Here is a 25,441-nt window from a genome sequence, read left to right as displayed (position 1 = left end):
ACCAGCACCCACTCTTGGCTGCCAGACTGCGCCTCACCTAGAGTGCAGGGCTTCAGCTTGGGCTTCAGCTCCTCATCATGGCGGGGGAGCGCACACCACCTCCAGCCACCAGGAAGCTCTTTGATGGCGGGGGATGGCTCCCCTTCTCCAACCCTCCTGGCCCTGAAATCCTTACATTCTGAGACCTCATCCCGCTTTCGGGGTCCCAAGTCAACAAATCTTACAGTAGATAAAATAATAGAATTTTTTAATAAATTTTTTTTTCCCAAACAACTTCTTTTGATCTTCACCACGCAGGGGCCACAGTGGAGAGGAAAGTTCTCTCCAGGTGCCCTAAAAAGTGTCCAGGGTAGACTTAGGAGAAAAGTATTCCTCCAGTGTCAGGAGGTTGAGGGGACTAGGGTAAGCAGGGGTCAGGGTCAGCCTGGCCCCGACTGAGGCATCCCCCAAAGGGTCCTGGGTGGGGCTCCCTGGGGGAGCTTCCAAAGGCTCTGCTGGTGGAAGATGCTCTGCAGACAAAAGCCCCTCTGGTGTCTGCTGTGGGCCCTTAGGAGTGCGGGTCAGGGGCTGCCTGGGGGGCCCCACCCCAGCCTTGGGATGGGGAAGAGTTAATGGCCAGAATTGGGGAGGGCAGGGCTGAACCACCACACACGCCCTCTTGGGGCTGTCATAAGTCAGGACAGCCCAGGGGGCAGCCAAGGAGAGGCGGCCTGGTCCCCGGGAAGAAGAAGAGCTGGGAGGGGAAAGGGAGGCAGCAAGGCCAGGGGCGGGGGCGGGACTGGGGCCGGAGCCGCAGCCCCGGGTGGACGGGAAGCGGGGATCGGACACTGGCCTCTTCAATCTCAGCACCGCAGTCAGAGGTGGTGGGGCACCAGGAGCAGGAGGCAAAGCAGAGGGCTAGGGAGCCCGGCCGAGAGCGCAGGGCCTCGGGAGTCCGGGGACGCCTGGCAGGCAGCGCCGGGGCACGTCTGCTCCCCTCGCTGGTCCTCACCCCCGTAGCCCCCCCAGTAGTCGTCCTCGGTGGGCGCGTCCCCACCCTGGCGCCCCCGCGAGTCTTCGGCAGGCAGATCTCGGTAGAGGGTGGAGGGGTCGGCTGGGGGCGCCCCGGCCTCGGCCACCCCGTACAGGTGGTTGGAGGAGCTGTTGCCGCGGGCGCGGCTGCCCGGCCGCGTGGGTGCCGCGGGCGGACACGCCTGGAAGTCGGCCTCGCGGAGCGCGCGCAGGTCTCGGCCCTGGCGCTCTGGGGGTGTGGCGCAGGTCACGTCGGAGCTGGACACGCGCGCGCGCTGGAACCAGGCCCAGAGCGGCCGCGCGCGGCAGTCGCACGCCCAGGGGTTGGCGTTGAGCCGCAGGAACTCGAGCGAGGGCAGGTCGGCGAGCGCCTCGCCGGGCAGCGAGGCCAGGCTGTTGTTGAACAGGTAGAGGATGGTGAGGCGGCTGAGGCCGCGGAAGGCCGCGCGGTGCACGCCCTGCAGCCGGTTCCCGTGCAGCAGCAGCCGGTCCAGGCTGCCCAGGCCGCGAAACACGTGCTCTGTGAGCAGCCGCAGGCGGTTCCCGTGGAGGAAGAGGTGGCTCAGGTTGGCCAGGTCCGCGAACAGGTCATCCTGGGTGGGGTGGAGTGGGGCACAGAAGAAGAGAATGGGCTTGAGGCAGGGTGCAGACCCCGCTGGGGCCTGGGCCGGGGGAGGGAAGGGGGTGCACCGTGGCAGAAGAGAAAGGGTTGACCTTTTGATTCATAGCATCTTGGATTTGGATTCTGCCTCCTCTAACCCATTTGCTGTGGAAAAAGTGGTATTGGTGAGGGCAGTGGTTGCTAAACTTTCGGGTGTATTAGGATCCCCTGCGGATCTCTGAGCGGGGTGGGGCGGGGGGCAGAGTTTCTAATTCAGGAGGGTTGGGGTGGAGCCTGGGAATCCGCATGTCTACAGGTTCCCCAGGGAAGCCAGTGCGGCCATGGCAGGACCACAGTTTGAGTTTCAGAACTTCTGGTTTGGTGAAGTATGGAGACTGGGGAGCCAGCCTTTCTGATTTCAAATCTTGGATCTGTCATTAAGTGATGCCACCTTGGGCAAGTCGCTCAGGATATCTGTGACTCAGTTTCCTCATCTGTATAATGTAGAGATTAAATGAAGCAGCATGTATGAAGGTGCTTAGAACACCTTTCCTTGTGGAGTTCTATGAGTTCCATGAGTTAGCCATTATTCTTTTTTTTTTTTTAATTTTTGTTTTTGTTTGTTAGCCATTCTTAACTTGACCAAGCCAGTCATCTCTCTGTGCCTGTTTCCTCATCTGTAAAATGGGGATGAGTATACCTACTTCCTGGGTTTGTTCTGAGGATTCCAGAGGATGGTTCACATAAAGATCATATGAGGGAAGTGCCGGACACGTGCCCAGCACACAGGGATTTGGTCCGATGATGAAGCCCACAGGCTCAGCACTTAGAGCCCTGGTTCAAAATCCAGCTTGCCTTTTCCCTAGCTGTGTTATTTTAGGCAACTTTTAACCTCATGGAGTCTCAGTTTCCTCAGTATGTGTAACATTCCTTATTATGTATAACCCCCTCAGCAGGCTAAAGGAGGGTTGGATGATAAATGCTGTTAAGGGTACAGTATCTGGCAGGTGCATAGTCAACCATCAATAAATGGTGGCTACTATGACAATAGGGGTTCAGTTAGAACTGGGTCCTGTCCCTTTTCTTTAAAAGAGGAGCTCCCTGGGGGAACCAAAGTACTGCTACTAGGCTGGGTATTGGGGTGAGGGGCATCAGCTCCACCCCCAGAGGCGGCAGGAGAGGAGAGGAAGGAAGCCGCATTGCATTACTACTCCCCTTAGAGGCGCTGTTCCACCTGCCTGGTGCTAGGGAGTCACCTAATCAGGCCACATTAGTGCAGAAAGGACCTTGGAACTATGGTTCAGAATTAACATCGGGGAGCGAGGGATGTGTGTGGCCCACGGCCAGTGGGGATTCCTGGACTCTGCATTCTAACCAGCTCACCAGGGGATTCTGATGATCAGCTGACTTGGGAGCTAATGCCTTGGCACCCATCAGCCCAGTTCACTTTTTTAGAAGGGCTTGCCAGAGAGGGAAGCAGGACTTCAGCTCCCTGACCTCACTGCCTTGAGGTCCTCTCCTCTTGTGCAGGGCATCACTGTGGTCAGCAGGTTCCAGGAGGTCTGGGTCTCAGAACAGGAACATCCACTCTGCTCAGGCCAGTTCACCCCGGGGGCCTGTTCCCTGACTGTGGCTCTCCCTCCCTCACTGCCTGGGGAGACGCTCCCCTCCCCATGCCTGCCACCCAGGAGCCTGGTCGGAGGCCTCAAGTTGGGGGAGGGCATTGACTCCCAGCCCACACCCACAGCCTCCACCTTCCTGTGCTCCTGCCTGTTCTCGCCCCCTCCCATCTGGCTTCCGCCCTCTTCACTACAGGAACTGAGCCTGCCAAGAGCCCTCCTCTTGGCCACATTGAGATCCGTCCCCCTCAACCTTCTCGGCTGCCTCTGACACCAGCATTCTCCGCCCCCTGCTGCCACCATCCCAAATCCTGGCGCAGGCCTCCAGCTGGTTCCTTGCACCTCCCTGGCCTCAGCCTGGCTCACCATGGCCTGGTGCTCTTGTTCTCTTCCAGGCCCATCCAGGGGGTAGGCTTGGAATCCCTGCCACTCAAAACACCTAAATGGGGTTCCTCTTTTTATGGAGTGTCAGCAAGAGTAGGACACACCTAGAGATGTATGGTCAGAGGATCGAAAAGGGGCCGGGGGTGGGGGGAGAGGGAGCAGGGGTAATCCACATTTTGGGGGACCTCGGGAGGTCAGGAAGAGTAGACCAAAGGTTCAGAGATCCTAGGGAATTCAGGTGCCTTTGACCCACAGCCCCAGGTTTTGGTCCACAGAATTTCTTGATTCCAACCTCCTCTCCTTTCCTTTTGTTTCTCTGCAAAATGTCCTGCCCCTCCCTTCTCTGAGACTCTGCCTTGGGGTCCATTGCCCCCTCCCCCCATCCAAGCTGTTGCCAAATCCCGTTGCCACTTCCTTGACTGTAGCTTTCAAATCCGGTCCTTCCTCTCTCCACTGTTAAAACCGTTCTCTATGCATTAATAAGCTCTTGGCTTTCACAGCCCTAGCCCTCCCCCCGCCCCTCCCTATCTCCCCTCCCTCTGGGCTGACAGCCTCTGCTAAAGTCATCCTCTTCCATTTCAAAAACCACATTTCCCTTGCCTCCCCACTGGCCGGTTCACGGCTCTCTGCATCCATTTGGAATCTTAACATAGCATCCCTGCCTGCTTCCCTGACAGCATCCTGTTCTTAACCTTGCCTCCCTCCAAACTCCCAGCTCTTGGCTGTGACACTAATCAAATCAGCTGCTTGGCTGTGTGACCTTGGACAGCTGCAAGCACCTCTCTGGGCCTTGGTCTTTTCATCTGTGAAACAAGGGACTTAGGATAGGTGATCTTTAAGATCCCATCTGCATTTGATTTTTATGAATTGGTGAGTTCTGGGATATGGCCTCATTCATTCCACAGAGCTGTACCGAGTGTCTACTCTGTGCCAGGCACCCCCGCTCACAGAGCTCATCAGTCTAGGATGGGTATCATCGTCATCATCGGCGTCAGCATTGTCAAGCAGGTAACTTATTGAGCTCTTACCATGTGCCAAGCTCTGTGCTACACAGATCCTATATAGTAACTTAAATTGTCACAACCCTATGAGGTGGATACTATTATTATCTCCATTTCAGAGATTAGGAGAGGGAGCCTCAGAGAAGTGAAGTGACTCGCCTAGGGTCCAACAGCTAATATGCAGTGGAACGTGGCTTCCAACTCCAGAGACCTCTGAACAACTGCACTCTGGAGTCAGACAGACCTGGGCCAATTCTAGGTCATGTTCCTTACTAGCTGGGTGACCTTGGACTGTGCTATTATTTTGTTGAGCTTCAGTTGGTGTCCTCCCTGGTAAATGTTAATGGATAGCTCCCATTCATTGGATACTCACTTCGTACCAGACATTGGGCTGAGCTCAGTAGGATCTCATTTAATCCTCACAACCCCTGCTTCCCAGGGTACAGGTTATCCCCTTTTCACAGATGGGTCCATCGAGGCTCAGAGTGGTTAAATAACTTGCACAAAGCCATAGAGCAAATTGGAGGTATGGCTGGGATTCAAACTGAGATCTGATCTGCTTGAGCATAAAGACTATTTTTAAACCATCAGGCCAGCTGTGTATGGTGGCTCATGCCTGTAATCCCAGGCTGAGGCGGGTGGATTGCTTGAGTTCAGGAGTTCGAGACCAGCCTGGGCAACATGGTGAAACTCCGTCTCTATAAAATACAAAAATTAGCTGGACATGGTGGCACATGTCTGTAGTTCCAGCTACTGGTGAGGCTAAGATGGGGGAATTGTTTGACCCCAGGAGGTGAGGCTGCAGTGAGCCAAGATTGCACCACTGCACTCCAGCTGGGTGACATAGTGAGACTCTGTCTCAAAAACAAAAACAAAACAAAACAAAACAAACAAAAACCTTGCAGGCCACTGTAATGATTGAAAGAGAAAACAAGTGTCAGCGGCTGCGGTGGCTCATGCCTGTAATCCAACACTTTGAGAGGCCGAGGTGGGCGGATCACCTGTGGTTAGGAGTTCAAGACCAGCCTGGCCAACATGGTGAAACCCCCCTCTCTACTAAAAATACAAAAATTAGCCAGGCATGGTGGCACGCGCCTGTAATCCCAGCTACTTGGGAGGCTGAGGCAGGAGAATCGCTTGAACCCGGGAGGCAGAAGTTGCAGGGAGCCGAGATCATGCCACTGCACTCCAGCCTGAGCAAGACAGCAAGACTTCATCTCAAAAAAAAAAAAAAAAAGGAAAGAAAAAAAAAGAAAACAAGTGTCTTTATTATCTGGCTACATTTGAGTAGGGAATATGCTCTGGGAAAACAGGGCCACTGTTTCTGTTCTCCCCTGAATCCCTGGCACCTGGAACATTGCCTGGCATGTGGTAGGTACTCAGTAAATATCTGTTGATGAATGAACTCACCTGGCACAGTGCCTGGCCCTTCCCCATTCTGAAAAGCTGTGGTCCTCTGGTGGAGTTTCCTCCAAAGCTCCCCTTCGGGGCAGGCCTGGCTCCATCTTGGGTCACACCTGCACCCTGCGGATCTCACCCCAGCCCACATGTTTCCTCACCTGCCTGTGACATCTCCCAGCCCAGCCCCACCAGGCAGTTCACAGGCAGAGGCTGTTTTTTCCATCTCCTCTATAAAAGGCCAGGTGTGAAGTTGCTTCCTTCCCGTGATGCCTGGTATCATTCATGCCAGGGGCGTAGAGAACAAACACTCCCCATTTCAGAAGACCCCAGTGTCCACCTGAGGTCCCCTCTGCCCAAGCCTTTGCTGACCTCAGGTCCTGATTGCTGTTCTTGGCCTGAGAGTCATTGGAGGATAGGGTCATAATAATATGATTTCTTCAGCACTGAACTATGGGCTTTTTTTTTTTTTTTTTTGAGACAGAGTCTTGCTCTGTCACCCAGGCTGGAGTGCAGTAGAACGATCTCAGCTCACTGCAACCTCCACCTCCCAGGTTCAAGTGATTCTCCTGCCTTAGCCTCCCTAGTGGCTGGGATTACTGACACCTGCCACCCACCTGGCTAATTTTTGTATTTTTAGTAGAGATGGGGTTTCACCATGTTGGCCGGGCTGGTCTCGAACTCCTGACCTCAAGTGATCCACCCACCTTGGCCTCCCAAAGTGCTGGGATTACAGGCATTAGCCACCACACCAGGCCTGAACTATGGGCTTTCTATACACTAACTCGTTTCCTATTTACAGCCATTCTTGGTGGAAGATATTATTTTCATTATTCCTAGTTTGCAGATAAAGTAAGTGAGGTTCAGACAGGGTTAGCAACCTGCCTTAAAGTTAAATAAGTCAGAAAATAGCAGATCGGGGATTCAAGCTCCGGCCCTCTGACTCCAAATTCCTCCTAAACAACTAATATATATTGATAAGGAGATTTTGAAGGCATTAAATGCATGATCAATTTGTAGTAGTATTTGATCTTAGTCGTAGTAGTAGTAATTATTATTATAGTGCCCATATGTGCTAAACGCCTTACATTTTAATCCTTGCACTAAATGCCTTAATTTTATTCCTTACAAAACTTCTTAAATAAGGATTGTTATTGGCTGGGCATGGTGGCTCACACCTGTAATCCCAGCACTTTGGGAGGCCTAGGCAAGTGGATCAACTGAGGTCAGGAGTTCAAGACCAGCCTGGCCAACATGGTGAAACCCGTCTCTACTAAAAATACAAAAAGTAGCTGGGTGTAGTGACACACGCCTGTAATCTTAGTTACTCAGGAGGCTGAGGCAGGAAAATCACTTGAACCTGGGAGGCAGAGGTTGCAGTAAGCCGAGATTGCACTACTGCACTCCAGCCTGGGTGATAGAGTGGGACTTTGTCTCAAAAAAAAAAAAAAAATTATTATTAAGTACTATATGTAGGAGCCAGGATTTGAACCTAGGTCTTGCTGAATCCAAACTGTGTGCTTTCAAAAATGAGCCTGCGCAATTGTACTCCAGAGTACTGTCCCCTTGTAGCCAGACCATGAGGTTCAAGCACCAGCTCTTTCTGGGTGTGTGGCCTCAGGAACATTCATCCCATGTCCCTAGTGCCCCTAACTGTCCCTATCACCAGCTTGTTGTGAGGCTCAACATGGTGGTGAGAAGACATAAGCCTCCAGTCACACCGACAATGGTTGAAAAGATTTATGATTGGAGGTGACTATATCTCTATAGAGTCTTCAGGGCCCCCAGCCTCACCTCCTCCATTGTTAACAAGGAGGTGAAAATAATCTCCCAACTGGGCTGTAGAAATGAGATGAGGTGGCTAAGTGCACTTCATAAACTGGGAGGTGCAATTTCTGGGACTCACTCATGACCTCAGTATAATCCTTGAAGTTGACCCACATCTTCAGGATGGAGTCCAAGTTGGGCCACTTCACTGAAACCAACGTTAAATAAGGCGCGTTTCTTTTTTTAAAATAGTATTTTAACAAGCGTTTATATAGCACTTACCGTATGCCAAGCACTATTCTAAGTGCTTTACAAATTATTCATGCATTTAATGCTTTCAAAATCCCTAGGAGATGGGTGCTCTTGCTATCCCCGTTGTACAGATGAGAAAACTGAGGTCTGAGGAGGTAAAAAAAAAAAAAAAAAATGCCACACGCTTGTAAATGGCAGAGTGGATACCTGTAAAGTGCTTGGCACTGTGGCTGACCCTGTGTACCCACTAAGTGGTGGCAGCTACTGCTATTACTGTCACTATTTAGGCAACAATAAGAATAATATAAGACATATTTCTCCAATATACCGTGCATTTTACTTCTTTCCCTCTTCATAGGAATGGTATCTGAAGGCAGGGGGTTTGGTCTGTGCTGTTCACTACTGTATTCTCAGCATCTAGCTCGTAGTGGGTGCGCAGTATGTCTGTTAGATTGTTTTGGCTATTGTTATTATCATTAGCATCATCAGCACTGACCTGATTTTCCAACCAGCAGATTGGTAACTAGTTAGGCACTAGCCCTGGATGAGGCAGAGGAAGCACCTTCCAGGTTCAAGTAGGGAGAGGGCAGAATTTGGATATTCTCACCCCCTTCCAGTCAGAGGCTCTGTAGCCAAGGGAAGATTTCCTCTCAGGGTGGTTTGGAGGGTGTGTTATTGCTTCCTGGGGAAATGGAGTGGGATGGTTTGCGTGTCAAACAGTCAGCATGACAACAACAATAAACGATAATTAGATCAATAATAATAACAATAAATAACAATTACTGTTATTCCTTCCATTTTCAGAGCATCCATTCTCCAGCTGCATAACAGAGATTTACCCTTTTCTTTCTTCCCCTGCACTGAGATGACAGGTTTGGAAAATGGGAATCTAGAAGGGATGTGGGCTTCTCCTGTCCCATTACCCAGTGAATTGGAGAGAAGCGCAACTTTCTGTGGGATGCCAGTGGCTGTGGCTCTGCCTTCTCTCTCTACTTCCCCGTGATGTGGGCAGACTTGAGGGTGGGCGAGAAAAACAGCTGCAAAGGCCTATGGGCAGGGGACCCTGGGGGAAGGCAGAGTGCCCTGAAGACAAACACGTGAGATCACAGAAACAGATACACACACGCAGACAGACATGGGGGTGTATGCAGAGTGGGTGTGTGAAGGGAGACAGACAGAAGAGGCAGAAGACAGATGGGGGAGGCAAGTTAGTGAGAGAGGCAGTGATGGATGGAAAGGGATAGACAGACAGACAGGCAGAGGCAGAGAGGTGAAGGTTGTGGAGTTAGAGGGAGGGAGAGAGAGAGAGAGAGAGAGGAGCAGCAAGGGACCTAAACAGGTAGAGAGACAGAAGGGAAAAAGTAAAGCCCCTGGAGAATGTAAGAGAGATGGAAACTTAGAAAAGAGACAGAGACAGAGAGAAATGGAGATGCTGAGGCAGGAAGGGTGGCCTGGGGAGAGAGGAGGGACGCACGCCAGGGTCGGGGAGCAGAGGGGCCCACAGAGAGAGGAAACCAGAAAGGGGCTGAGGGTGGGCGCAGGGCAGGCTCACCTGTAGGTGGAGCAGGCTGTTCTCCTGGAGGTAGAGGTACTGCAGGCTGACCAAGCCTCGGAAGATGTTGCCAGGCAGGCTGCTGAGCTGGCAGCGGTACAAATGCAGCGACTGCAGCCGCTCCAGGCCCTGGAAGGTGTCGGGCTCCAGCGAGCGCAGGTGCCGGTTGTCACCGAGGTCCAGCTCCTCCAGGGCTTGCAAGTGGCGGAAAGTGCCCGGGTAGATGGTGGAGAGGTTGTTGGAGAAGAGCCACAGGGTGAGCAGGTTGGGCCCAAAGGTGCCTGGCCGCAGCGTGCGGATGAGGTTGTTCTGCAGGAAGAGTCGCTGAGTGCTGGGTGGCAGGGACAGCGGCACAGAGGAGAAGTTGTTGGCCTGGCAGCTCACGGTGGGCGGGGATGAGTAGCAGGTGCAGAGCATGGGGCAGCTGGGGGCCGCCAGGGGCAGGGCCAGGAGCATCAGCAGGAGGCCGGCTGAGGCGGGAGCTGTGGGGAGGGGAAGCAAAACTTACTAGGTGGGCTTCCAGGGCAGGAGTGCCAGCTGGGGGCCAGCCCCCCCACTTGGTAAAGGCCTAGACCCGGCTGAATATGGTGGCTCACACCTGTAGTCCCGGCACTTTGGGAGGCCAAGGCAGGAGGATTGCTTGAGGCCAGGAGTTTGAGACTATCCTGGGCAACATAGGGAGACCCCTGTCTTTACAAAAAAAAAAAAAAAATTAGACGGGCATGGTGGCATGTGTCTGTAGTCCCAACTACTTGGGAGGCTGAGGCAGAAGGATCGCTTCAGCCCAGGAGTTTGAGGCTGTAGTGAGCAATGATCACACCCTTGCACTCCAGCCTGGGCAACACAACAAGACCCTGTTTCAGGGGGAAGAAATTAAAAAATAAAAATAAAGGCCTAGAGCCCTGGCGCTCCCACGTCTGGGGGCTCAGGGGACATTACAGCCTCAAGTGGCCTGGCCACTTCCACTTTCTGAGGCTTCTGGTATATTAAAAAATAATGCCAAAAGGCCATTGCAGAAAGCACTGCGAATTGTTTGAAGAATGATCATCTCTTCATTCCTGTTTTCACTATTGCATGTTTGACCTTGTCTAGAGATTAATGTCAAAAGACTAACGTCAGGGTTTCTCTGCCTCAGTATTGACAGTTGGGCCGGATAGTTCCTCGTTGTGGGGGCAGCCCTATATAAGGCATTTAGCAGCATCTCTGTCTTCTACCCACTAGATGCCAGCAGCACCCTGCCTCCAGTTGTGACAACCAAAATGTCTCTAGACATTGCCAAATGTCCCCTGAGGGGCAAAGTCACCCCACTGGAGAATGACTGGAAGTAACTTGGGACCCTTTGGAGATCTGAGGCCCGTGTGAAATGGACTCACCCTGGGGTCTGGTCTTGCCAGCCCACTGGTGCCCAGTGCCCTTACTTTCCTGTACTTTTCACCCTTGCAGAGTCAGAGCCTCTCTGTGCCGGGAGAGGCCTTAAGGGTCAGGGCTCAGTGGGTCTCTAAGTGAGGCCACCAGCCAGTCCTAGGAACGATGCAGAATTCCTGGGGGGACAGCCTGGGAATCTGCATTTTACACCCCAGGCTCTCCTCATTCACAGTTACTTAAAAACTTTTTTCTTTTTTTCTTTTGGAGACAGGGTCTTGCTCCATTGCCCAGGCTGGAGTGCAGTGGTACGATCACAGTTTACTGCAACTTGGATCATTTGGGCTCAAGCAATCCTCCTGCCTCAGCTTCCTGAGTAGCTGGGACCACAGGTCCGTGCCTCTGCACCCAGCTAATTTTAAAAAAAATTTTGGCCAGGCATGGTGGCTCATGCCTGTAATCCCAGCACTTTAGGAGGCCGAGGCTGGTGGATCACGAGGTCAGGAGATCGAGACCATCCTGGCTAACATGGTAAAACCCCGTCTCTACTAAAAATACAAAAAAAAAAAATTAACCGGGCATGGTGGCGGGCGCCTGTAGTCCCAGCTACTTGGGAGGCTGAGGCAGGATAATGGTGTGAACCCGGGAGGCAGAGCCTGCAGTGAGCCGAGATCGCACCACTGCACTCCAGCCTGGGTGACAGAGTGAGACTCTGTCTCAAAAAAAAAAAAAAATTGTAGGCATGGGGTCTTGCTATGTTGCTCAGTCTGGTCTCAAACTCCTGGCCTCAAACAATCCTCCCACCTTGGCCTCCCAAAGTGTTGGGATTTCAGGTGTGAGCTACCGCATCCAGCCAAAGCTTTTTTTTTCCCAAAGTAACTTTTGAAGGTTGGATATGATCCATCTTTATTATGATACTGATGGAAAAGCAGGTCCAGAGAGCCTGGGGGCTAGAGAGTGGAGTGCAGGTGCCTATACTCATACTTTAATAGGGGTGCAGGGCCTCCCATCATCCCTGGCCTTTGCTGTCACTATAGCTGATAAAGTTCTAGGCCGGAACTAGCTTGACCTCTACACTTTCTTATGATTTCCAGGTGACTCCTGGGATTTTCTTCTGGCAGTTTTGCCTGGGGAGAAAGGGAGCCTGCACCCCCAAAGCCAGGCAGTCATTCCCTGGCCACACAGTGACTGAACACCTTCTGCTTCAAGCAACGTCCTGGGCTTTTGAAGGAAGACCTGTTTCTGCACTCTGAGATCCTGGGGCTCCTTGGGGTCCAGAGACCCTGGGAAAGACTGAGGGGTTGGTGATTTTGAGTGTGGGATCTCCAAGGCTGCGAATTGCACATGCTTAGTGGTTGTTTCGTGTGTGACGTGTCGTGCTCCTGAGGTTGTCGTGTGTGTGAATGTGTGTATGTATCTGGGATTTTGGGTAGTGGTGTGAGCCAGGTGTTCACCAAATGCAGTGCTGCTGAGCCAGGTGTGCACGCATGGGACTGACAGGCCCTGAGTGTGGCGCTGGCATCCCAGCTGCCCTGGTGTTCCTCCTCCAGAGGGGGGAGCACACAGGTGCGGGGTGGAAGATCCACACTCCCAGTGTGCTGCTCCTTGCTTTTGGGCCCCACTCTGAGTGTCCCCAGCCCCTCCTGGTGCTGCGTCGGTGCTGCGTCGGTGCGTGCTGGCCGTCCTCCGCGTGTGTGTGAGCGCCGGGCCCCGTGCGTGTGTAGGCTGGGTGTGATGTAATACTCAGTGACACAGCGGCTGCTGTTCCATTCGTTCACACCACCTCCGCGTTTCTCGGCCCTTCTCACCCCTCCCCCGTGTGGCGTTTCACGATTACTTTCTCCTCCCGAGTTTCTCAGACCCATGTGGGGTGGAGGAGCAATGTCTCTCACCCCTCATCTGAACCAGGCAGAGGTGGAGTGTGGAAGCACAGTGGGGACCCTGAGTGGGTTTCATGAGGGTTGAGGTTTGGGGCTTAGAAATGGAGATTTCAAAGCCGGAAGGGTCCGCTCGATTCCTCTGGTTCAAGCATCTGTTCTACTGAGGTGACGATTGGAGCTCAGAGAGAGCAAGCGACTTACCCAAGGTCACACAGCAAAGTGTTGGCAGGGAAAGGGCCAGAAAAGTCTCTTGATGCCCAGCCAGGGCACTTCCTTTCCTGTCAGAGTCACCCTCTGATTTCCATTTCCCTAAGGACTTGACACCAAAAGAAGCCAAATCCTTCTCTGATCCCTTAATCCTACCCCTTATCCACAAGCTCACCAGAGTGCGAGCCCTGATGGCCGCCAGCCCCTGGAGGATTACAGAGCTTTCCCCCAGCCTCCGGACTGACCGCTGCCCCAAGAGAGACAGAGGGAAGGATGTGCAATCTCAGAGGGCCCCAGAGGCAAGGCCCATTCCCCTGGCACCAGGGTTCCTTCCGGCCTTGAGGGTAAACTCTGCAGGAGCTGGCAAGGGTGCCTACTCCTCTTTCTCTCCCTAGACTCTCCTGCTCCCCACCTGCCCACATTGGACTACTTCTCTTCTCTTTCCCCACGCTCCTTCTTGTTCCCATGTCTTGTTCCCATGTCTCCCCCAACCAGGGCTCACCTCCCCCAGCCCATGATAGTGGTCCCTGCAGGCTCTCGTGCTGGGGGCCCCCCCGTAACAGCTGCTGCATAACAGTGACTCTGTTGCCATTTCTGGCCCTTGCCACTGCCGTGCAAAGCAGCTGTAACCCAAGGAGCTCATCCATAATTCACGCAGCGGCTCTCACTGGAGGCATGGAGGAAGGGAGGGTGGGGGGCTCTGGGTCTCACTGCCCCCAGGCCTGCTGGGGCTGGAGCGAGCACTCCAGGGCAGAGGTGGTGGGACTAGGGGGTTGGAGGACTAGAGAGCTGTGCCTTTCCCTCTCTCCCCCACTCTCAGTCCCTGCCCTGCCCAGTGTGTGCCCTTTTCTTTCTTGCCGCGTCCCTTCCCCACCCCCTGTTCTCACGCCTCCTCACCACCACTCCTTCCCTCCAGGCCCAGGCCTCTTCTCTCTCCCAAGGACCACAGCTCCACTCCTGGCCTTCATTTTGTGAATTCCTGGTGGAGACTGGGGCAAGATGCACAGAGTGTCAGAGCTGGAAAGTGGGATACCTCGGTGGCCACGTAGAGCTGACCCCTCACATCACAGGTAACACCACTGAGGGCTGGGGAGGAGAAGTGTCCGTTTCTGAGCACCCCAGGCCTCCTGACCAGGTCTCTACCGCTCGCCTTCATTGTCTTTCTCAGAAGCCTTCATTTCATCCCTCCACTACTTCATGAACAGAGGAAAGCCCTTTGTAGCAGCCTCCCCCACCCTCTCTGCTCATCCCCTCCTCTAAAGTCAGCAGGGGATGGCTAGAGCTGCAGGGGAGAGTACAGCAGGGTAGGAGGAAACCAAGAAGCACCTATTTTGTCCCAGGCACTGCATTTGTACATGTTAACTTCTTTATACATTGAACACAACACGCATTATCTCCTGGAGGTCAATATTGTGGCCCCCAATTTGCAGATGAAGGAAGGGAGCCCCAGAAACATGACACAGTGGCCTCAGGTCATGCAGCTAGTACAAGGTGGAACCCAGATTGGAAAAGAGGGGCATCAAGCCCATGTCAGAGAGACTCTCTGATCTTTCTTTAAGAGGTCGCCACATCCTCTGCAGAAACCACGCCTGAATGTGTGAGACACTGCCCTTGAGGTAAAGACAGGAGAGAAATTGCACCCAGGTGCCTAGGGCTGGGCCAGCCACAATGCTGAGTCTGTTTGGCTATTCAGGGTCAAGGCAAGGAAGGGACTCCAGCTCTCTCTGCAACTTTCATCTCCTAGGCTTCCAGTTGCGGTTGCTCTAGAGTAGTGATTACATTTGGGAGTCAAGAAGAGATGACCCCTGTCCAGAAGATATGGCCAGAACTGACCAGGGGAGGGAGCCAAGAGAGGCCAGAACATGGTATTGATCCCGGAAGGCTGAAGCGTCCAGAGCCAAAAGTACCTGTTCACTGAGGGACCACTGTCCAGGACTCTGGCTATCAAACCTTGGAGTACCAAGGCTCAGAAACAAAGTTCTCAGCCCACAGGCCACACTTTGGGCCGGAGCCCCCTGTAGAAGAAGGAACTTGAGGAGAAGAAAACTGGACCCAAAGTAGGGGGCAGGATCCAGGCTACCCACCCACAGGGCAGAGTCGCTGGTGCAGAGTGGTCCCAGGAAAGGATGCTCCCTGGAAAGGCAGCGGAGGCCTCTCGCTCTGGAAGGAGGGGCACAGGGTCCCAGACAAGAAGCAAGGGCTCCACACCCAACAGGCTGCTTCAGGGAAGGGCTGGGGCCTGCGGGCAGATGCTGAGGGGGCAGAGGCTGAGGAGGTGGGAGCTGAGGAGTGGGATGGAGGTGGTGGTGATGCCAGTGACGCAGGGGCCTGGGGAGGCACTGACGCGGGTGACGGAGGTTTAGAGCTGCTGCAAACAGCTTCTCACTCTGCCAGAATGTAACACCCCAAAATAAGCAGCCACCGTGGTGGCGGCGGCGGCTGCAGAATCCAACGTCCGGGCCGGATAAATAAATGGCAGCACAGGAGCCAGCCTGGTTGCCCACCCTCGGAGGCTGCCACTCCCCTTCCAAAGTCTTCACCCTCGGTCCTTCACAGCCACTCCCAGGGCCCTGAGCTCAAAGCACCCCCCATCTGGCCCACCAGCCACTCCCTGAGAGAAGAAATGTGGCAGGCAGGCGCTTTGGGAATGGAGGGCTTCCCACGTGGAAGTGGTTACCAGAAGCCTCTTTGTCTCATCCCTGGGCAGCACCCCCAACCCCCAGTCCGTCTCTCCCAGCCTTTCTCTTCCTCCTCCTCTTCCCTCCTCTCCAGCCCCTCTCCCATCCATGGTTCCCTGTCTCCCTCTTCCCCAGTTCCTGATACCCCTTCTCTAGCCACCATCCCCATCCTTCTCTGGTTTCTGATCTTTCCATTCTCCTTTTCCATTCCAGTCCCCAGGGTCCCAGTCCTGATTCTCTTTCCCGCTACCTCCATCCCAGGATTCTGGGTCCCTGTCCATAGTCTTCTTCCCACCCCTCCCCTGATCTGGTCTTTCCTCTCCTTCCCTCTTCCTTGGTCTTCACCTGGGTCCCACTTCCCTCCACGCTTTTCCCGTCTAACCTTTATTCCTTCTCCTCCTCCCCCTCCCCCGCTCCATCTCCCTCCTCCTTTCAGCTTCCCTCACCACTTTCTCCATCTTTGACTTCTCCTTCCTATCCCTCTCCCTCTGACCCCTCCCCACCCCACCCCCAATCTCTGGCCCACACCCTTATGTGTCATTCAATCAGTAGAACGATAGTTCTAGCGCCCTCCATCTGTCCTACCAAAGAGGGCCACTTGGATTTCCCTCTGCGCCTCCTACCTCCCCACACAGCCCCCTACCCACATCTCCTGTCTTCCCAGGTGGCTAGAAAGTGCTGAGGCACCGGGCAGGAGGAGTTGCTGAGTCGGCGCTTCCCCAGTCGGCCCGAGTCCTCAGCGTCCCCCGGAGCAGGTGGAGCCGGGACAGCGGAACCTGAGCCTCCCTCCCCACTCCGGGCCGGGTCTACCTGCCCCCTGCGTCCCACCTCGGTCACGAGCTCCTCGCACGCGCCCGCAGGCTCCCAGCCAAGTGCCCTCCTGCTGAGAACAGCCCTGGCGGCGGGGGCGCGGCCCCAGCGCTGAGCTTTTCCCCTTCCCCAGGTTACCTCACCTCCCCAACTGCCCCACCCTCAATCCCTGAAACAGGGGACGCCCTGCTTCTCTCCCCAGGATGCCCTCCGCTCTCCCGCCGCCGGCGTTCTTACCTTGCAGCAGGCGCCTGAGCCCGGGCAGCATCTTGTCTCGATGCTCGGGGGAGGGGGCAGCGGGGGGAGGGCGTTCCCACTCGCTCCCTGAGCCCGCCGGATGCACGGCGGGGACCCCGCGGGGCTCCGGGAGGGCCCGGGAGTCCCCAGGCTGGGTGGCCGGGCCGCGGCGCTCTACCCTGCGCCCCCCGGGCTGCGGGCCTCGGGAGGAGCCATCGGCCCCGACGGGACGGGGCGGGGCGCGACGGGGCGGGGAGGGCTGGGGCTGGCCGTCAACGCCCAGCGCCCGCGCCCCGCTAGCTGCGCTGTCCGCTCGAGAGTCCGTCAGTCCGTCGGTCTGTGTGCCCAGGCTGCTAGCCGAGGGACAGTGGGGACAGCGAGGAAGCTCTTCCCAACCACCCCCACTCCTTCCCGCACTCGCTGGCTCCTCCCTCGCTTGCTGGCTTGCCGACTTAACCCTTTCTCGACCACTAGGAGGCGGGAGCGGCTTTCTAACCCCCTTCCCCCGCCCCCCTCCCCCCGCTTAAGGGACCCGGAGGACTGTGTTCGATCGTCCTCGCGGCGCCACTCTTCTAGAGATATCCCTTCTTGGGGGAATGCGGTAGTTTAGGGGAACCCCGTGGACTTGTCCTGTTCCCCCCTCCCAACTTTCCAGGAGACGATGAGCTTCTGGGTCACCTCCTCCCCCGCCCCCAGCCGCGTCCCTCGCGCCACTGTCCCAGCCTCCAGAGTTTCTGTCCCCTGGGACAGCTCCAAGATTCCACTTTTCCTTCCATTCCCAAACCTCAAGCCCAGTGTGCGACTATAAGAATAGTATATGCAAGAGTTTGTGCGTGCAAGATCGAGTGCATATGAGCGTGCACGTGCGCGCAAGGATGCTTGTGCAGGTGTGACTCAGGATGCTTGCCCGTTACCCTTTGTACGGGCTTGGGGAAGCGGGGGGCACGTGAGTGTGCACGCGGGTGAGCCGCTGAAAGTCCGCCAGCGTGCATGTCTGAGCTGGTGGGAAACGTGAGGCTGTGCGAGGTTTTGCGCTTGCGATCTTGGGGATGGGTGGAGAAGAAATATGTGCCCGGTGTGTGTGTGCCCGGTGTGTGTATGCCCCTTAGTGCATTTACAAGCGGGTGCGAGATGGGCGCGCGTGCGAGTGTGTGCGTTTTTTTGTGTGTATGTGTGATGTGTCCGGGAGGGGAGACCTTATCTCCCGCGGGGGTGCAGGAGAGGACCCAAAGCTGGGGACAAGACTGTTGGCTTCGCGTGATCTTCCTCTACCCCGTTTTAAAGAGGGGCGGATTATGGTCTCACTGGAGCCCCTCCGGCCCTTCATGGCCTGGTCACAGGCGGTATCAGCAGACCCATCACCTAGGCACTTCCCTGCAGAGGCTGCAGGGCGGTTGACCCAGGTCTTGACTCGGCCCGGCGAGTCCGCGGAGCCGCCCCGGCGTAGGATAGGCTCGGGGCCCTCGGGGGAGCCGCTTCGGGTACGGTGGCCAGGCAGCGCCGACGGGGTTGGGGCTGCTGGAGCCGCGGGTGCGGCCGTGCCGGGGCTGCTGAGCGCCCTGGGCTGCCGCTCTCGGGAGCACAGAAGCCCCTCGCCCCGCTGCCCGCCCCGCGGCTCCTCCTCTCCTGTCCTTGCCAGGGTCCAACGCAGTGCCTGGCATACAGTCGGCGCTTGATAAATGTTGGTCTTATTCTTCCCATTCATTCTCTGCTCCTTCCACGGTCTCTCGTTCTTCTCTCGTTCTCATTCGATTTCTCTGGTTTTCTCCCCCGACTCTTACTCATATTTCGTGGTCTCTGTCTCTCTCTTCCCTCCCTCCCTGCCTCACTCTTTCTCGGACCTTTTCTGTCTCTAACTCGTCTGTTTCCCTGCCCGGTCTTCTGTCTTTCTCACTGTCTCTCCGTGTTTTCGTCTCTCTCCTCCTCCCCCCGGGGCTCCCTGCGTCTCTGTCTCTCGTTTCTGTGTGTCTCGGTGTCTCTGCCTCCCTTTCTCTCCCCCTCTCCCCGGGTTTCATTCGCAGGCTCCCGGCCCGCGGGCACCTCGGCTCTCGGGCGCCCCCTGCTGGTTCCATTTTCGGACCTTCTGGGGCCCCCAGCTCCTCTCTGTGCCCCGAAATTTCCTCTCCCGCCCCTCTCGTTTTCGGATCAGGTAGAAACAGAAAGGAAAGTCTCTGGGGCTCCCGTCTCCCCTCACCCCGGGCTCCCCCTATCTCCAGGAGGCAGGACAGGCCCCTGCGTTTCCCCAGGACCCACCCCGACTAGGGCCTGCGCCTGGGGGGAGCGCCTGGAGGCGGCGGCGGGGAGGGAGTGTTGGGGGTAGCAGGGTGGGGTTTGGCGTCCTTCCCCGGAATGAGCCGCGGCACAATCTGTCGCTGGGTTTGTTTGCCGAGCTGCCTCCGGAGCGCAGTGGGGCTGGCTCCCGGGGAGCGAAATATCACAAGATGCGGAGACAGACGCTGAGGGGCGGGTGGGCGGCGGGCTGACTCAGGTGTGCTGTCATCGGTTCCCGGGGCCCGCGCTCTTCGGAGAGGGGTGGGAGGGGACCCTGGGCCCCCAACGCAGGCGGAACCCCAAAGCTGGGAGGGGAGCTCCCCCTCCTGGGACGAGCTGCGAGGAAAGGGAAGCCCCGTCCAGGAATCCCTGGCTCCAGGCAGTCGCAGCCCCTCGCTCATCCCCGCCCCTTATACAGGTGTCACGGTTTCCCATAATTATCTGCTGACTCATCCCCTCTACCCCCAACTAGACTACCAGCTTTTTGAGGGCAGGGAACTCGTGTCATCCATTGTCGTGTTTCCAGCAGGTGCCCACTGAAGACTTTTAGGTGGCTGGCTAGTGGGTGGGTGGCTGGCTGGTCTCATTTTACAGTAGGTGCCATAATGCATTTGGTCTTCTCTGTAGAGAACTCTGACCCCTCTTACCTCCCTCCATTCACATTTGCTGTCCCCACTCCACCCAGCTCCGGTTAGGGTTGGGGGTAGGGGGGACGAATTGGAAACTTGAGTCTGGAGATCAGAGTTCTCCAGGTGACCCTAGACAGTGTACTCCCCTTCCTTGTGCCTCAGTTTCCTCATCTGTACGGTGAGGCTACCCGGTCATCGCAAGGCTGCATTAAGTCTCCAGGCACTCCAGGTATGAGAAAGTGCTTGGTAAAATGAGGTGTGTGTGTGTGTGGAGGGGTGGTAGGTAGCTGATGTCGTTACTATTTTGGCAATAATTCTTTGGTGGCAATGGTTGTCCCAGTAGAATCAGACACATCATGCCTGAACATGAGTTGGGCTTATGCAGTTAGACATTTTGAGATCCGAGGAGTAAGCTGATGGCAAAGTGTAATCGAGGATTCGGCCTCTGGCTGGACTCTTGGACACTGGACTGGAGGCTTGGCCGGGCTTTGGGGTGCTGGGTCTTCAAGCCTTGGCCGCAGTGCTGGCCCGCCCTCTGGTGGCTCTAGGTGGATCTGCAGCCCCACTGGAAGCCAAGATCTCTGGAGATGGGCTCAGCGTCGGATGTTCCCTGAGAAGGAGGAGGACCCCCTCCCCCCGCCATTGTCTGGAGAACAGCGGGCTTTGGAAAGGAGACCAGGTAGAAGGGGGGGTATATTGGCACAGACTGGATGAGTCTGGACTTCCGAGTTCCCACTTACTAACAGCGCAGCTACTCTCAATGTGCCACCCAAGATCCTCCTTCCCTCTGGGCATACCCACCGAGTGAGTCCACAGAACCTCCCTGGCTCTTCCCTTCACCTCTTTGGCACCTTCACTGTGTAGAACGCTTGGCGGTTAGTGTTCGAGGTGCGGTGGCTCAATGGGCGAGAGCACAGGCTTTGATGGGTTTGTGCCCTGGCTCTGCAGCTCTCTAGCTAGGGAGGCGACCTTGGGCAAGTCGCTTACCTTTTCAAACCCCAGTTTTCCCATTCAGAAGATGGGAGGGGCCGGACATGGTGGCTCGTGTTGGTAATCCCAGCAATTTGGGAGGCTGAGGCGGGAGGATTGCTTAAGACTAGGAGTTCAAGACCAGCCCTGTGGACTTAGCGAGACCCCTGCCTCAAAATTAACCAGTCAATCAATCAGTCAATAAATAAAAGAAATTGGGGGGTGATGACACTAGTTCCTAGCTCAAGTTTGAGGCCATCCCTGGTGACTTAGCAGGACCTTGTCTCAAAATAAATAAATAAATGAATAGATAGATAAATAAATAGATAAATAAATAAATAAGATGGGAGGAAGGAGGGCGATACTCGTTCCCAGCTCATAGGGTTGTTTGAGGCTTAAAAGAAACAAGGCATGAAAGAATATAACAGAGTAGCTGACCCTGTATTTGATAAATGCTGATAATATTATTTTTACTTTTAGCCTAGTGACAACCTGGAGAAATAGGCGTTGCAGTCTAGAGGCAGAAAGAAAAATGACGATCTGCTGTCATTTATTTATTTATTTTGAGACAGTGCGTCATTCTCTCTCACTCTGTCACCCAGGCTGGTGTGCAGTGGCATGATCCTGGCTCACTGCAACCTCCGCCTCCCAGGCTCAAGCAATCCTCCCACCTCAGCCTCCCAAGTAGCTGGGACTACAGGCAGACACCACCACGCCTGGCTAATTTTGGTAGAGATGGGGGTCTCACTATGTTTCCCAGGCTGGTCTGGAACTCCTGGAATCAAGCAATCTGCCTGCCTTGGCCTCCCAAAGTGCTGGGATTGCAGGTGTGAACCACTGCACCCAGCACCTGTGGTCTCATAAGGAGTGAGTGGCAGAGCCAGGTCTGGGGGTCAGTTCTTAGATATGACTTCCTACTCACGTGTACTACCCCTCAGATGACCTTCACAGTTCCACCCTACCTGGCACTTGCCAGGGCTGCCCAGTGTGGTAAAAAGCAATCCTGGCCCAAATTAAAAGTCCTGAGTTCTAGCCTAGTCTCTGCCTCTGAACGGCTGAGTAACTGGGACAGACCTCTCCTCTGTGGGCTTCAGGGTCCCATCATTGAAGGGAATATCTTGGACTCTATGTTCTAGAGAGTCCTGCAAAGCTACATCTTCGTATCATCCAGGTGTCTCTGTAACTCCCAAACTGGAAGCTACCACAAATGGAGCCTCTCAGCTAGATCCCATGCTGCCTCCACTTTCCCAGCTCTGGGCACGTGATGTGGGCCCTGGGGGAAAATCAGATTTTCTAGGGATTCCTTCAGACCCCACCCTGGGCTCCTCAGCTCTCCCACTGGTCACCAGACCTGCTCCTGAGCCAGTCAATGGCGACACGTGCTGCCTACTGTGCTGGGAGGTGGAGGGATGGAGCTGCACTTCTCACCCAGAACCCTTCCACAGTGAGTTCCATGCCCTATTCTGCCTGGCCTGAGGGGAACAGGGCTTCTGTCCAGGCCCTTTCTAAAACGGGGAAGAAAACCTAAATTAGTGTAAAGGGCAAGGTTGCCAGAACATGTTTTTCTCTTTCCCTGTCTCATTTTTAGGGTCCCTGTCCATGTATTTTATGTATGTATATATGTATGTATGTATGTATTTATTTCGAGATGCAGTCTTGCTCTGTCACCCAGGCTGGAATGCAATGGCGAGATCTTGGCTCACTGCAAACTCTATCTCCCGGGTTCAAGCAATTCTCCTGCCTCAGCCTCCCAAGTAGCTGGGACTACAGGCGCACGCCACCACACCCGGCTAATTTTTGTATTTTTGGTAGAGATGTGGTTTCACCAAGCTGATTTCAAACTCCTGACCTTGTGATCCACCCTCCTCGGCCTCCCAAAGTGCTGGGGTTCCAAGTATGAGCCATCATGCCCGGCCTATTATTTATAATACAACGGGTGTATATTAAGCCCTTGCTTCATGTCATGAACTTACGTGTGCTGGCTGATGTAGAGTAACTCTAGGGGGGAGAGTCTGTTAATGTCCCCTTCTTACAGATGGAGAAACAGGCTCAGAGAGGTAGTGCTGCTCTTAGATCTGGGCAAAAAGAGTCCTTCCCTGAGCCCTGTGCTTTAGAGGGCTCTGCTCTGGCCTTCATCTAGCCAGTTTCCCTCCATGGGGCAGGAAGTCCCTAAGACCAAGGGATGTGCCTCCCAGAGGCTGCATCTCTCTTCTAGACCACACATAGGGTATCCTGGACCCTGGAATCTCAAAAAGCCCAAGTGGACTTCCCGGGCCTTTGTGGGCTTCTTCTCTGAACTACCTTTCTGCCAGTGCATGAACCCATGGCCAAAGGGTGGCCAAGGGGCAGGTGTTTGGAGAGGGTGTGGCTGGGCCTTAGACATGTGGGTTGGATATTCATGTGCATGGACATGAGGCCCCTTGTTTGTCTGAGATGGAGCTGTGGTTGGGAAGTGGAGGGAAGCTGGGTGTGTGTTTTGTTTTTTTTTTTGAGATGGAGTTTCACGCTTGTTGCCCAGGCTGGAGTGCAATGGCACGATCTTGGCTCACTTCAACCTCCGCCTCCTGGGTTCAAGCAATTCTCCTGCCTCAGCCTCCCAAGTAGCTGGGATTACAGGCGTGCACCACCAGCCCTGGCTAATTTTGTATTTTTAGTAGAAACGGGGTTTCACCATGTTGGTCAGGCTGGTCTCGAACTTCTGTCCTCAAGTGATTAACCCACCTCAGCCTCCCAAAGTGCTGGGATTACAGGCGTGAGCCACCAGGCCTGGCTGCTGGCTGTATTTCTATATAGAACTTCAAGGAGCTGGATCATTCTAAATTTGAACCTAGATTTCAAAGGTCAGGTTCCTTTCCAAGTGCAAGAGTGATGCTTGCAGTTGGGAGGCTAGGGATGCCTTGTGGGCAGGGGTTGCCCGGCTTGTACTAGTGGGGTTGTGCCTCCCAGGCTGTGGTATCAGTGCCTCCCTTTGCACTCCAGCCCTGCCCCTGCAAGTGCTAGGGGCAGCTGGGTGGAGAGGTCACATAACTTCATCAAAGGTTACATGACTTAAAAGCTGCAAAGCCAGGCTATGAACTCAGGTCTGGGTGAATCTTTTCTTCTTTAATGAAGCTCCACACCAGTCTTAACCAGAAGTCAGAATTTTAGCTCCCTGGAGTTCTCTCGGTTAGAAAGTTGAGTCCCATTATTTCTTGGAGTTACCTTCCAGTGAAGAGAGCCTCCCTATCCCACTTGACTCTGAACTTGCTGAGTTCAGGGTCCATGTTTTCTTTGGCTTTGTTTATTTCGTGCACCTGGCACAGCCCTGGCTCAGAGTAGGTGCTCAGCAAATGTTGCTGACCTATCAGAAACATAGTCTACTGCGGGAGGTGCTAATCAAATAATCATGGTGCAAGGTGCTATGGGTCACATCTGTGTTCAGCAGAGTGGGTAAAGTCTAGGATGGAGGTGGGGTTGGGGAAGCATTGGGAAGCCCTGCCCAGAGTGGCCGTGAGATTAGTTGCTGTAGACTCTCTTAATCTGAGAACCCTCTATCATGGGGCAAGAGACTGTGACGATTCCCTGTTGCATTTTGCACAACTCTCCAACCCTCCCCCATTTCCTTATAGGCACCATTGGGGATGGCATCCCTTCATTAGGTGATCCCATGTGGACACCACTTTTCTCATTTCTATGGTAAGTGAACAGGACAGAACTATTCCTTTCCCCTTAAATTCTGTGGGTTGAAGCCACTAGATTTGCAAGGGAGAGTGAGTACATGTATGTGGGGTATTGTAGGAGGTGGGGCAAATGGAAGTGCCACAAGCTCTAATATGGGGGACGTGGAGCCTCCTGCTACTGGTAGTGAGGGACTCAGGCCGTTGCCCCAGTTTAGGCCCCCAGTATAGGATCAAACACAGTAGGCCAGTGACACATATCTCTGCCTCTCAGCCCATTTTCTCCAATTAATTTAAAGTTAATCTGTCCAGGGTATAGTTTTGATCATGCATCTCCCTGCTCAGGAGCCTCAATGGCCAAATCCGGCTGGAAGCGATTAATGTCTGTTGACTCTGAAGTGCTCGCTCACATTTATAAGACAAGCCTCAAGACTTCAACAGATAAACAGGTGAAGGAAGTGGATGACTACTTCACCCAAGAGGATATGCAGACAGTAAACAAATACTTGGAAACTAGTTCAACCTGTTAGTGATCAAAGAGATGGAAATGAAAGCCATGTGAGGACAGCATTTCATACTTATTAAATTAGCAGAAGTTTATAAACACCATCACCCAGCACTGGCAAGGTTGGATGATGTCTGTGTTCCTACATCTCTGGGAGCAGTGTGCAAAACCCTGGAAAACAATCTAGTAAAATATAACAAGAGCCTTGAAAATATTATTACTTTTTGACTGACTAATCTCACTGCTGGGATTTGATCTTAAGAATATAATGCAACAGAAAAGAAAAGCTCCAGGCATGACCCTGGCATTATCCTCCATTTCCCCAGACAGTGAAATGGTTAAGAAAACCATGGTTAACCTAGTCAATGCAATATTATGCAGCTGCAAATTGAAAATTATAAAGAATATGCAGAAACATGGAAACCGGTTTATAACATCATATTTGTTTATAAAAGTCAGGATAAAAAAATTTGCATGAACACTGATTGCGACCATGCAAAGTAAGTATTCATGTTGACAAAGTCTGGAGAATATGCAAAATTGAAAATTATTGAAGGTTGGGAGATTGATGGGTGGTTTTCCTTTTACTTGAAGAATGTTCTTTGTTAATGTTGAAAAATTATTTTCACAACATGATGACTTCTGTAAAAAC

At 54.0% G+C, this 25,441-nt stretch overlaps 1 protein-coding gene across 1 annotated transcript; it reads right to left on the bottom strand.

Annotated features, from left to right (window-relative positions):
• Nucleotides 1-230: 230 nt before the first annotated feature.
• RTN4RL2 (reticulon 4 receptor like 2) lies at nt 231-17,138 on the bottom strand. Its single transcript, XM_032152911.2, has 3 exons — nt 16,760-17,138; nt 9,586-10,067; nt 231-1,604 (listed from the first exon to the last, which is right to left on the bottom strand). The coding sequence occupies exons 1-3, from the start codon at nt 16,788-16,790 to the stop codon at nt 855-857; spliced, it is 1,263 nt and encodes a 420-aa protein (XP_032008802.1). The 5' UTR covers nt 16,791-17,138; the 3' UTR covers nt 231-854.
• Nucleotides 17,139-25,441: the final 8,303 nt, after the last annotated feature.

This window comes from Hylobates moloch, unplaced genomic scaffold (genome assembly GCF_009828535.3).
Source record: "Hylobates moloch isolate HMO894 unplaced genomic scaffold, HMol_V3 SCAFFOLD_5, whole genome shotgun sequence".
Lineage (NCBI taxonomy): Eukaryota > Metazoa > Chordata > Mammalia > Primates > Hylobatidae > Hylobates > Hylobates moloch.
Note: the sequence above shows the minus strand (reverse complement) of the source record. Positions and strands in the feature narration are given on the sequence as shown.